Genomic DNA, 13,006 nt, shown 5'->3' with positions numbered 1-13,006 from the left:
GTGAGATAGCAAGTGTGGCCAATGCCGCGTCGTTGACATGCTGTACATGGCACTGTGGCGCTGCACTTCTTCTTGGACATGCGGCAGAAGTTGCAAGCTTCTGCCGCCCGCTTTCGCTGGCTGGGGTGGACTTTTGGTCGCGGCATCGCGGTGAAGGCAAATTAAGATGGAGAACTCATTTGCAGTTCCTTTTTTTCACGTGTTGAGAAGATGGATGGGGAAGAGTGTATCGCCTGGTACAGGGATGGAATCCAGCTGTAGAGTCTTGAGCGCAGCAGGATGCTTCTCGTGATTGGTTGAAGAGGGCAAGAAACAAACGCTCCGACCAATAGCTCATGACCTGTTGTCTAGGCTTCGTAATGGTCGGCTGCCGGAGGCGTGAGCTCTGTACAGTGCGAATAGTGTATATCTGTCCGCGGAGCTCCTGCTCGCACTGTTCGGCAATGTTCCCTGGAGACCCACCCGCTCTTACCCCAAACCAGCATCGACGCCCCGTCGCATAGCAGAGGATACTTACGGATCACCATTTGCGCTCGATCGCAGTGCGGGATGGTGGGAAGGCTAAGAAATGCGGCGGCGGATGCTGCACGGAATGCCTGGGGTAAGCCTGCGACATGGCGATGCGGCCGAGACTACAAAAGCGGGCAATCCAGCCAGCCGCCGCGTGAATGGAACTTGAGGCAAGGATTCTTGCCTGCCCTGTGTTGCTATCTTTATATCCCATCACAACATCTTCATCAACATGCGTGGAAAAGTAGCTTTTGAGGAGGCATTTGCCTTGCCCCGTCTTCACGAGAAGACTCGGTGGTGGGCTTCGCTCTTCGCCGTCAACCCTGACAAGCACGCCCACGAGATGACAGACATCACCGAGACGCGCATTCAGAACATGGACAAGCACGGTGTCGGATACACCATCCTATCGTACACCGCGCCCGGCGTGCAGGACATCTGGGACCCCGCCGAGGCCCGCACCCTCACAACGGAGATCAACAACTATATTGCCGGTGCCATCAAGCCGTACCCAGACCGGCTCGGTGCCTTTGCGTAAGTCACCGGCCCTTACCCTACCTACCCAACACAGCAGATGCTGACAGAAGGGCAAGCACTCTATCCATGCACGACCCCGCCGAGGCCGCGGCCGAGTTGCGTCGCTGCGTGACCGAGCTCGGCTTCAAGGGCGCGCTCGTCAACGACACCCAGCGCGCCGGCCCCGACGGCGACGACATGATCTTCTACGACGGCCCCGAATGGGACGTCTTCTGGGCCACCGTCACCGACCTCGACGTGCCCTTCTACCTGCACCCGCGCAACCCGACCGGCACCATCTACGAGAAGCTCTGGGCCAAGCGCAAGTGGCTCGTCGGCCCGCCGCTGAGTTTCGCCCAGGGCGTCAGCCTGCACCTGCTCGGCATGGTGACCAACGGCGTCTTCGACCGCCATCCCCGCCTGCAGGTCATCATCGGGCACCTAGGCGAGCATCTGCCCTTCGACCTGTGGCGCATCAACCACTGGTTCGAGGACGTCAAAAAGCCGCTGGGGCTGAGCTGCAAGAGGACGATCAGGGAGTACTTTGCGGACAACGTGTGGATCACGACGAGCGGCCACTTCTCGACGCCGACGCTGGAGTACTGCATTACGGAGATGGGCGGCGCGGACCGCATCATGTTCTCCATCGACTACCCGTTCGAGTCGTTTGGCGACGCGTGCGATTGGTACGACAAGGTCGAGCTGAAGGAGACCTCCCACGTAGCCAAGATTGGCCGCGACAACGCGAAGAAGTTGTTCAAGCTTGGCGCTTTCAAGGACTCGGAGGCATGAAATCTCCCGTAAATGACGAGATGGCACGCACACAAATAACAAAAGATACATTAGTTCTACCGGAAAGCGAATTAATTGATGTATAGTTGGTAAATTATGTTGAACCGTTGTCAATATTACCGATAAATGTACATGCTTTTGCAGCACATCTTCTACCATGCCTTGTCTATTCAGTTCTTATAGTAAGCAGTCTCGATGACCTTGGCACCAGCAGGAAGGCCGACAACCTGCTCGTTTGTCGCATAGCCGCAGTCGGCGACCGTCGCTGAGCCGTCCGCCTCCTCCGTCAAGCAGCGGTTCGAGTTGCCGTTGACGAGGTTGCCGCTGTTGAAGTACTTCCACGCGTCCGTGTGGCAGGCCGAGTGCCGACTCAGCAGCTTGCCCTGGACGTCGGTGAGGCACTCGTCGGGGCGCAGCAGGCTGTTGACGTGGCCGTCGTCGCTGACCTTCCACGTCTGGCTGTCGGATCCGTCGCACGCCTTCCAAGTGACCTTGCCGGACTTGTCGTCTGAGAGGCACTTGAGCGAGAAGGTGTTGAAGATGAGGCCGGTGGGCAGTACGATGGGGTGGTCAGAGCCGCCCATGGCGCCGGAGATGCGGAACACGGCGGTGCCGTGGGCGCCGACGCCCTTGGCCGTGACGCCGCCGGCGCTGAGCTTGACCTGCTCCATCTTGCCGGTCCAGAGATCCTTGACGCCCAGCGCGGTGCCCGGCTTGACGCGGTCCGTCTGGATGCCGATGCTGGCCCAGGGCACCGTGTGGTCACCCGCCGCATCGCCCTTGTTCAGCACCGTGAGCACGCGGTCGCCGTTGGCTAGGTTCTTGGTCAGCACCTCCCAAGTTGTGCTGGAGCTGACGAGCGTCGCCTGCTGCACGAGGGGATCCTGGTCGATGGCGATGAGGTCCTTGTTGAGCAGGATGTCTAGCTCATCCTTGGTCAGGTTCGGGATGTCGGCGCTGACGATGAGGGGCGCGGAGAAGGACGACCACAGCGCCATGTGCGTCTTCTTCTCCTCGAGGGTGTAGCTCGGGTGGTCGGTGTTGAGGAAGTCCGGATCGTTGAAGAAGCCCGGGCGCTGGTAGCGGGCGAGACGGACGTGCTGGTAGTAGTTGGTCATGAGGCTGTCCCAGGCGCTGCCCTTGGCGTCGTAGTTGATGATGTCGTCCGAGTGGCGCGCCAGCTGGCCCATCTCCTGCGACCAGCCCATGATGGTGTACCAGTCGGTGAGGTTGTCGGCGCCGCAAAAGTACGCGGGCGCCGAGTTGGAGAAGACGACGGGCTTGGGGAACTTGAGGAGCAGGTCACGCCAGACGTCAAAGTATAGGTGGCGGTACGCGGCCTCGTCGCCGCCAGGCACGTTGCAGCCGTCCATCTTGAGGTACTCGTAGCCCCAGTCGGAGAAATCCTTGAGGTCGATAGCCTCGTGGCCGTAGGCGGCCGGGTAGGCGCCGCAGGACAGGGTGCCCGAGTCGGTGTAGATGCCCGGGATGAAGCCCTTGTCCTTGATGAAGCTTGCGAGCCAGGGCAGGCCCTGCGGGAACTTGACGGGGTCGACGACCATGGAGCCGTTGGCGGCGCGCTCGCGCATGGACCAGGCGTCGTCGAGGTTCAGCCGGTTGTAGCCGGCGGCGAGCATGCCATTGGCGGCCATGGCCGTCGCCGCGTCGGTGAAGATGGACTGATTGATATGCGTGGTGAAGCGAGCCCAGTTGTTGAAGCCCATTGGGGGGAGGGGCAGGTCAACGTGGGTGGACGCGACCGGGCTGACGAGCCCAGCGGCGGATGCGAGGATCAATTGGGACTTCATCGTGCTTCCCTGATCGTCTTGTCAGGCTGAGGGTGGGCGAGAAGAGAGAGAAAGAAGGTATGATAATTTCAAAGCAAACAGTCTCGAAAACAGTGACGTGGTCAGGCTCTATTTATCCACCCACGGCTCAATATGTGTCAACCCAGCCGAGCTCTCTCTCCATCGGAAGAGCCTGCATGAAGAGGCGTTGATAGTAACAGCTACAGCTTCCTAAACAGGTAATTGATTTGCATTCACACCGCGGTGGATCTCGAAAAGGTTCATCACCATGCGGGGGAATCAAGGAAATCCCCCAGCCTAGATTGTTCGGCAACGGATCCCCTGTCTTGTAGTCGGGGCGATGATATCAAGGCTGGCTTTGTAACGTTGCAGTATCTGCACGCGTGGAGATGCCGGCTAGTTCCTGATTAGAAGAATCGCATTGTCGGTGATTCGTTTGGCGTATCAAGGCTAACTCTAACTGACTCTAGCGAGGGTCTTGACCATCGGGCCGCTCGGGAACTGGATGTGATTTCATTGGTCCTCGCTTGGCTCTTCTGCTTGCATTGATTCGGTACCTAGGAGAGCCAAGATGGCTGCAGGAAGCTTTTGCATCATCTCCGAGCGACTACTAGGTAATTCGTGGATGGTGTCGACTTCAACTTGGAGTACCTTGGTGTAAGTTTGGATAGACTACAGCGTTCACTTTGCATCATCAACGCCGCCGCTTAAAATAGGCCACCGACATTCCGGACTCACCACCGACAACCCGAAGAGGGTTGAAAGTATTTGACCTGCCAGCCCTCATGAGAAATCCAATTCATGATTAGCCTTCTTTTCAACTACACGATTTCGATGGCCGTACCAATGTTGTTCTGAGACCCAACGGTGTTCCTTATTAATGTCATATATCGGTATCTTGATTGCTATCACGTCGCCGCTGTTATTGCGGCGGAAGGGGGAATGTGGGAGACTTACAAGATCGAGGCCATGGGCATCGAAACAAAGCAGACCCTGGACAAGGTAGACCATGTCAAAGTCTGCACCCCCACCCCACTCGTTGAGCAACGTTAATAACTAAGTTACTACATCCTCGAAAGGGGGCGACACTTCAACCGGCCTTGACTTTCCCATGAGAGGAAGCCGCCGAGATAGACTACCGTATAAAAGATTGGGTAGTTTTACCCTTTTATCCGATCTACCCGTCGAGATTCGCCATCGGAATTAAATAAAATACTGATATATATTTTTTTTTAAAAAAAAGAAGTAATTAAATATTAAAAAGAATTAATCAAAATATAATCAATTGAGTGTTTTTTTTTTATAAAAGATTAGAAAAAGAATAGAGTATCTTTTAGTTCTAGCTAATTAAAAGCTAGGATTATAGGCTGTCTTTTGCTAGTTTAAGACTAGGCCTTCTGTGGGAGGTAAGAGTAGGCAGTTGGGCTGTCCTTGTATTCCTCCGCATGGCCAAACGACTTTTCCCTTATGACCACGCGGAGTGTTGTCAGGCTTTTCCCTGTCATGAGTAGCCGAGTCAAGTTCGTAATTATCCTTGCCAGCTGTGTAACCGTGAGAGGATACATGAAATTCCTTCGCCTCTAAGTTTTTGTCTTAGAAGGCCACAGTCAAGTGCCAGCCGTCAAGGTCTATGCCATGCTTTCCACCACCAATGCCGGTCGTATTGTGAAGGGCAGAACTAGATATTGATTAATTCACCTACATACAATGGCTTATGGGTGGAAGGGGACCCAAACAGGATCAATATCTTAGTAGGGGCCAGCTTCAATTCACGAGCTGTCGCGTACAGACGGCCTTCTCCTTCAGGGCGACGTCCATTTGGAACCCACTGTAAAAGAAGTACCGAACAAAGTTGACTCCGCCCTTTGAAGCCATAGTGAAATCGCGAAATTGAAAACTTGGTGGTATTGCAGTTGGGTATCGGTGAGAAGAAAGAAAGCGACAAGGAAGAAGAAACAAATGGATGAGGTTGAGAAGAAAGAAACGGATAGAAGAAAAAAACGATAGGATTCTTACCCCGCCAACGCGGTGGTTCGAAATGAGCTGTGGTTCGACCCGATGCATGCATCTCAGCCATGAGCGCCGCAAGTTTCAGAAGTTCTTTACCCAATCCCTATTGCGTCTTATTGGAAATGTTCTGTCCCTGTCATCAGACACTGCACCAACGCACCGGCGCGGATGCTTCAGTCATATATACGACAGTACTGAGCCGCGACATAATCAGAACTAGCAGCCATCTATGCTTTCACAAGATAGCAACTGGTCTCAAAGCTGCCCAATACATCTTGCTTTTGTCAAAGTTGGGCAAAAGCTTGGCTGCATCGCCAAGACCCGGGCAGCGCAGGGGTGCAAAAGTGAAAATGTAGCCACGGCATGCTTGATCACCACCATGCGTTTTCAAGCGCTTCGCCGTCTTTTTGCCTAATTAATATCCATACGCACTACCTATATAAGGGTAGGAAAAAGCGGATTAACGCGTATTTCGCTAATCAAAGGGATACTTCTGGTGACCGGCTACGCTCGTAATCACTGCGCGCCCATCTTACCTCCAGTCGCATTCCAGAACTTGCTGCACGGTATAGCGCTCCTCGAGTCTGTATCTCAGCATTCCCTTGATCATGTCCAGAAACGCAGCCTCTTCCTCAGCACATAGCTCCACCATGTTCGCCTTCCCGCGATATTTCTGGACTCGTTCTCGAAAAGCTTGCTCTATTTCTGGCCATACGTAGCGACCTTCCTCAGGTTCTCCATGGCGATCAAAAAATTCGTCCCGATCCTTCCAATTCTTATTCCAGTTACCTGGAAGTGGCCCTATAGTATCAACAATCTGGCACATGACCTGCTTCTCTGAGTAGAAGACGCTGCTGAAGGGATCCTGCATCCCTAATATGTCCCATATTGCGGTCGCGAGGCTCCAGATGTCTGCAGAAAAGGATACGGGTGTGTCGGGTTCAAGAAGGGCCTCCGGGGGCCGGAAGTCGACAGGCGTATGGCAATCTTTACGCAGGCGAACGTCCGTATCTGGCGAATATGACTCTCCAAAGTCGCTCTGGACTATTTGCGCATACTACAACGTAAATTCCTTAGCTCTTTTTCCCATGTGCAGTGGTACTGTAACAACTGGTGGTACGTTCGGTGGGAGTGGTTCGCCATCGCTGCGCTTAACGGTGTATGAATCCGGTTCGCCATAGTCTTCACGAAACTGCGGAATGGATAATTTATCAATGCTGCTTTGCGAATGCACCAGTACATTGCGGAGATGGATGTCTACGTAAGTCTCTAGCCGTGCGCCTGAAGTATAAAGATGTAATATTGACTCTCACCACCATGAACGAAGTTTTGTGAATGAACGTAAGCGACGGCGAGAACCAGCTGATAGGCCATAGCACGGGCAACGTCAAGATGAAATAGCCGGCTGAATGAGCACTCCCTCAGGTTGCAGAGGGCAGGGGCGGTAGTGTAGCAGGGGTGCGAGCCGTTGGGGCCACTGACGGAGAACTCGTCGAGCAAATGCGGAATGTTTTCAAACCCTGGGGCTTCCGGCTGTGCACGGAGAGTTCGAAGAATCGGCACCTCATGCGGCAGGGAGTTTGCAATGCCTACTTTCAGCGAAAGGTACCGCTGCTCTTGGGAGTCGTGAACAAGCCAGACAGTCGACCAACCTCCGTGACCCAATTTGTGGACCACTTCATATCGATTATATATCCTGTCGCCAACTAGAACGGGATGAAAGCCTCCCGGTTCGTACTTGTCTAGACGCTCTGCCCCTTCAACATAACCAGAATCAACAACCATTGCGGAATAGTTTCGCCCTCAGTGGTGGCGGCTGGCGCGTGGAGAATGGTGATGGAGGAGCAGGCGAGCCTAGGCGTAAAGTGGGGGATATCAGCGACGCACGAGAGATGTGTTGGGAAGCTCCTCGGAGAAAACAACATCCCCGTGGAAGCATCTGTTCTGATTGTTTGTTGCGTCTTGCTGAGCCTCTGTGAATGAAGAGAGATTTGGTCGCTATAGACTCTAGAAGTTTATGGAGGATGTAACTGCGAATGAAGTAGATTGCAGCACGTGACTTGTTGACCGGTGACCAGAGGCTTCCGAGCACGACCTGAAAGGATGAACGTTCCACCGAGTCACTGAATAGAAGCACATTTTGTAGCAGTCACAAAGAGCCCTCAATCGATCAATTCTTTTCCCTCATGTTCCTATGCCTAGTCTGATTAGTGACCAGGCGCGAGGTTTTGTGTCGAGATGAATGAGACCATGACCTCAGCGATGGTGTTGTTTCAGGGCCTAAACTTTACTGGGTCTGTAGCTCTCGGTGGAAATATGCGCAAGAATTGATGTTTTTTTGCAGCAAAAGAAATACAACACCTGTCTTTTGCGCTCGCATTTTACATTGGTTCCTAATGGCGAATCCCTAGGCTGTGACGGGAATTTTTTTGAATTTTTCCTTCAATGTTCAAGCAGTTTACACGGGTATCCTCGTCATAGGAGTACACTTCCTGGCTAATAACTATGTGCAATGTAGGTAACTACCTCTAACTACATAGGTAGTTACTATGCGGAGTACTGTAACCGTATAATAGACTACTAGTAATAGACACATATCTGCGCTCCGTACGAATACAATTACCCGGTCTCCCCCGCACTAGCGATTGCTATTATGTTATGAAATTGAACATGTTGCCTTGCCTTCATAAGGACATTGGCGCATCCTCGGACTCTGGCAGGCCCCTGTCTTACCCCATCTCAACCTCCTTGATGGTTACTTGCCATCAATCGACCAGCGCCGACTATGAATAGTATCCCGTACCAGTAATACGTAGCGCTGCGAACGGCCGCCATTCCAGTAACGCTAGAGGACATCCGAGAGCCTTTCAGCCTCTGGTGAGTCTCCAAGGTAGCATCAACGGCTTCTGCTGCCTTCCTTTTATAGCATATCTTGCAGTCAATCACGGGATCGACTCCCACCTCTCGCCTCTTGAGCAGCTTGGCGACATGGTCGCATCTATATCTATACCTTGTTGGGAACGGCGATGCATGCACATGCAACCATGGCCGATGGTTACATTGCTTTCAAGGGCGGGACTCATACACTCGTATAACGTGCAAACCTGGATGACAAAAGTTTAAGTAAAAATGAAATCGAATGATTTTTCATTGGCGTCCATTCGAAACCTCAATTGCCGACATAGTAGATCGCCAAGTAGTTGCCAAGCACCTGCCCTCCTTACCAAACTTTGCCCGACGGCTTTAGAGCGGAACCTTGTCCTTGCTTCTTCGGGATGGCGATCATTTTAGACTCATCATAACTCTCTACAGCATTGTCCCAATCTGCCGCCTCCTCATATCCGGCTGCTTGATGCCGAGGGATATGGCCAGTGCCGAACTGGGAAGGTGACTTTGCTATTTCGAAGTGATTGCAACCCTACCTCACAAGACATCGAGGTAGAGGTTCCAACCTTTGGTAAATTCGCAGAAGCGAAGTACTCCATACACAACTTATAAGAAGGCGCCGCGCTCTGCAAGCTCGGATGTCCGTCATTACTATTGTGGCTACTTTGTAGCACCGTAACTAGTGAATCCTGTTATCAGTGCTTTGTTTATGATGAGATTCCTCTGGGGAGCCTTGGCTGCCTTCTCGGCACTCTCGCTCACCGCGGCTGCCCCGGGTGCCGCCCACCCCGCGGGTAACTTCAGCTACAACCGGCACCAGTTCCTCCTCGATGGCGAGCCGTACCAGATCATCGGCGGCCAGATGGACCCCCAGCGGATCCCGCCCGAGTTCTGGTCACACCGGCTCAAGATGGCCCGCGCCATGGGCCTCAACACCATCTTCAGCTACCTCTACTGGAACCTGCACGAGCCGCGGTCCGGCACGTGGGACTTTTCTGGTCGCAACGACGTCGCTTCCTTCTTCCGCCTCGCGCAGGCAGAGGGCCTCAAGGTGGTTCTCCGCCCGGGGCCCTACATCTGCGGCGAGCGCGACTGGGGCGGCTTCCCCGCGTGGCTCAGCCAGGTGCCGGGTATGGCGGTGCGCCAGGACAACAGCCCGTTCCTCAATGCGGCCGGGGCGTACCTCGACAAGCTGGGCAAGGAACTAGGGGGACTGCAGGTGACGCACGGCGGGCCGATCCTGATGACGCAGCTGGAGAACGAGTACGGCAGCTTCGGCACGGACAAGACGTATCTGTCGAAGTTGGCGGCGGCTCTGCGGCGCAACTTTGACGTGCCGCTGTACACCAACGACGGCGGCGGCAAGTCGTACCTCGAGGGTGGGCAGCTTCACGGCGTGCTGGCCGTCATCGACGGGGACTCACAGTCCGGGTTCGCGGCGCGCGACAAGTACGTGACGGACCCGACCAGCCTCGGGCCGCAGCTCAACGGCGAGTACTACATCACCTGGATCGACCAATGGGGCAGCGACTACGGCCACCAGCAGATCTCCGGGTCGACCGACGCGATATCCAAGGCGGTCGCGGACCTGGACTGGACGCTGGCGGGCAACTACTCGTTCAGCATCTACATGTTCCACGGGGGCACTAACTTTGGATTCGAGAACGGCGGGATGCGTGACGACGGGCCACTGGCCGCGGTGACGACGAGCTACGACTACGGCGCGCCGCTGGATGAGAGCGGCCGCCCGACGGACCTCTACCACGCGCTCCGAGAGATGATCTCCAAGTACGTGCCGGCAGGCAGCATCCCGGAGATCCCCGCAATGCCCGCGCTGGCCGCCGTGCCCGAGTTTGCGCTGACACCGGCCGCGGCGCTGTTCGACGTCGACGGTGCGCGGACTGCGGCCCGGGTCGAGGCCGACCCGGTCAGCATGGACGCGCTGGGCCAGTCGTACGGCTACGTCCTGTACGAGCACACGGTCGCGGCGGACGTCGCGGGCAAGCTGGCCATCGGCGACGGTGCACGCGACCGCGCCATCGTCTACGTTAACGGCGCGCGCGTCGGTGTGGTCGACACCATCTACACGACGCCCGCGACCGTCAGCATCACCCTCAAAAAGGGCGACACACTGCAGATCCTCGTCGAGAACCTCGGCCGCGTAGACGTCCGCCAGCGGCTCAAAGAGCAGGTCAAGGGCATCGTCGGGAACGTGTCAGTTGGCTGCAGCCTGCTCACGTCGTGGGCCTCGCGCTCGATCCCCCTGGCGACGCTGCCCTCGAAGCTCGGCGCCGGGCACAAGGTCAAGCAGAACGACTCGCCTGTCTTCTACACTGGGAGCTTCGACCTGCCCAAGGGCGCGGCAGCAGGGGATCCGAGCAGCGACACGTTCATCTCCGTTCCTGGGGGCGTAAAGGGCGTATTGTGGGTGAACGGCGTCAACTTGGGGCGGTACTGGACGATCGGGCCGCAGCAGAGCCTGTACGTCCCGGGTAGCATGCTCAAGGCCAGCAAGAACGAGGTTGTCCTGCTTGAGCTGGAACCGCAGCCGGATGTGAAGCTTACTGCGGAGGGCATCGCTGAAAGGAAATGGTTTAACAATGCTGACCCGGATGCTCCGAAATGAAGCGATGATGTTTTGTCTTAGTTCCAAGTATATGGGATCGAGAGGGGTAAACAAGGCATCAATGACCTCGGGAATGAGACATGTCCATTGCCCAAGGTCACCACTGAAAGTATCCCATGATTTTTTTTTCTCGTAAATTAATAGCTACCATTTTATCATGAATTGTTCCTGCAAATTAGATTACCCTGAGCGAGTCGGCAAAATTTCGTCTATCACCGCGTGACTCACACCGAGTATACGACGCTGCCCAGTCCACAACTCACTGAGCTGAACCTGAAGAGGAGTTGACATCATAAAAGAAGCCATCATGGTTGTAGGGCACCTCTTCTATTGTTCGAACGAATACACTACAAACTATTCTACAGGCTATTGCAAACAATTGCCAGCCATGTCGCGACCTCAGACTCCCCCGCATGAGCCACGGTACCATGTGCACGTTGCGCAAAAGACCATAGAACAACTCATCTCTAGTGCATTCCCTGGTACAGGGCTCATATCATGCTCTGAACTAGAAACAAACAAAGGCTACAACAACCGGCTCTACTTCCTCAAGGTCCGGCGACTGGGCCAGAGCTCTGTCTTCCGCAACACTGACGCCGAGAAACTGGACCTTGTCCTCAAGGTTAATGGTTATTTTTTCAAGGCAGACAAGGTCCAGAATGAAGTTGGCTGTATACAGATACTAAAGAAGTACTGCCCAGACATCCCGGCGCCGACGGTGCTCGCTTGGTCTGAGGACGGCGTACACGTCTGCCTGTCCAACCCGTCTGGGCCAGAGACGAAGCATGTCAGTTTGTCAATTCCGGACGAAGATAAGCGACACGGCGGATGGATCCTCATGTTGCGAATTCCCGGAAAGCCTTTGTCGACTTGCGACTTTCATGAAGCGACGAGATTGGACATCATGAGACAGCTCGCAGGCATCGTCGCGAGCTGGCGGGCCAACATTCCCGCACAAAAGTATATCGGAAACATCCAGTTCCATCAGCTCTTGCATGACTCCGAGCCTGACTTTACGATAACCGAGAACTCCGGACCAGGGCCGCAGGATCTCGTGGTGAGGGGCATCCTTGTCGACGAGCTCTGGCTCACAACACCAATCACCAGCACAGTCCAGCAATACACCCTCAAGATTGAGCAGAAGCTCGAGCAGCTCGATACTAGCAGCGATTACGCCCAAAACCGGCACCTCGCCGCCCAGATCAGGAGTTTCGTCACAAACACGCTCCCGCAGCTGGACGCCCTGAACCCGCCGCCGCCACAGCACTCCTCGTCGGGCGGGCACTTCGTGTTTACGCACTACGACCTCTCGCCGCGCAACATACTCGTGACGGCGACGGCCGGCAGCCCGCCGCGAATCTCAGGCATCGTCGACTTTGAGTTTGCCGGCTTTTTCCCACCCGTCGAGGAGTTCCTCAACGACGCCGTGGGCAACGCGGGCGACTGGCCGGAGGAGCTGTACGGAGCGTACCTGGCGGGGCTGGAGGCGCGTGGCATCGCAACGCCAGCGAAGGGGATCGATGCGGAGGTGTGGGAGGCGGCACGGTGCTTGGAGCACGTGGCGGACAACGTCGCGCCGTGGTGGCTGCCGGGGCCGCACACGGGTGCGGTGCTCGAGGAGAAGTTTGCGAGGAGTGCGGCGGAGCTGCAGGAGAACCTGAAGAAGCTCTCAAATGGCTCTAGAGGAATTCGGCATTGATTTCGAAGCTCATCAGATGGGCTAACTTTCCAGTCGTCGATACAGCAGCATACAAGTGTTGGTCTCGTCTTGCATCGCGCTGGAGACTGGTGACAGCGCATTCTCACCAAGTAATACAGTGCCGGCTTATTAGTTGCCAAGGCAAGTGTCTACAGCCAC

At 55.1% G+C, this 13,006-nt stretch overlaps 5 protein-coding genes across 5 annotated transcripts; 3 read left to right on the top strand and 2 right to left on the bottom strand.

Annotated features, from left to right (window-relative positions):
• Positions 1-742: 742 nt before the first annotated feature.
• On the top strand, positions 743-1,818 carry ISF_00704 (amidohydrolase family protein; the record flags this gene model as incomplete). Its single annotated transcript, XM_018844311.1, has 2 exons — positions 743-1,044; positions 1,104-1,818. 2 exons carry the CDS (start codon positions 743-745, stop codon positions 1,816-1,818), a joined length of 1,017 nt encoding a protein of 338 aa, XP_018708761.1.
• A 170-nt stretch (positions 1,819-1,988) lies between these two features.
• ISF_00703 (Aldolase-type TIM barrel) lies at positions 1,989-3,626 on the bottom strand (the record flags this gene model as incomplete). The annotated part of the gene is made up of 1 exon (XM_018844310.1): positions 1,989-3,626. One exon carries the CDS (start codon positions 3,624-3,626, stop codon positions 1,989-1,991), a length of 1,638 nt encoding a protein of 545 aa, XP_018708760.1.
• Positions 3,627-6,905: 3,279 nt separating this feature from the next.
• On the bottom strand, positions 6,906-7,421 carry ISF_00702 (protein kinase domain protein; the record flags this gene model as incomplete). The annotated part of the gene is made up of 1 exon (XM_018844309.1): positions 6,906-7,421. The coding sequence occupies one exon, from the start codon at positions 7,419-7,421 to the stop codon at positions 6,906-6,908; it is 516 nt and encodes a 171-aa protein (XP_018708759.1).
• A 1,813-nt stretch (positions 7,422-9,234) lies between these two features.
• ISF_00701 (Glycoside hydrolase, family 35) lies at positions 9,235-11,148 on the top strand (the record flags this gene model as incomplete). Its single annotated transcript, XM_018844308.1, has 1 exon — positions 9,235-11,148. One exon carries the CDS (start codon positions 9,235-9,237, stop codon positions 11,146-11,148), a length of 1,914 nt encoding a protein of 637 aa, XP_018708758.1.
• Positions 11,149-11,536: 388 nt separating this feature from the next.
• On the top strand, positions 11,537-12,847 carry ISF_00700 (Protein kinase-like domain protein; the record flags this gene model as incomplete). Its single annotated transcript, XM_018844307.1, has 1 exon — positions 11,537-12,847. The coding sequence occupies one exon, from the start codon at positions 11,537-11,539 to the stop codon at positions 12,845-12,847; it is 1,311 nt and encodes a 436-aa protein (XP_018708757.1).
• Between the last annotated feature and the right edge of the window lie 159 nt (positions 12,848-13,006).

Source organism: Cordyceps fumosorosea, assembly GCF_001636725.1.
Source record: "Cordyceps fumosorosea ARSEF 2679 chromosome Unknown scaffold_1, whole genome shotgun sequence".
NCBI lineage: Eukaryota > Fungi > Ascomycota > Sordariomycetes > Hypocreales > Cordycipitaceae > Cordyceps > Cordyceps fumosorosea.
The sequence above is the reverse complement of the archived record's forward strand: the minus strand, read 5'-3'. Positions and strand labels throughout refer to the sequence as shown.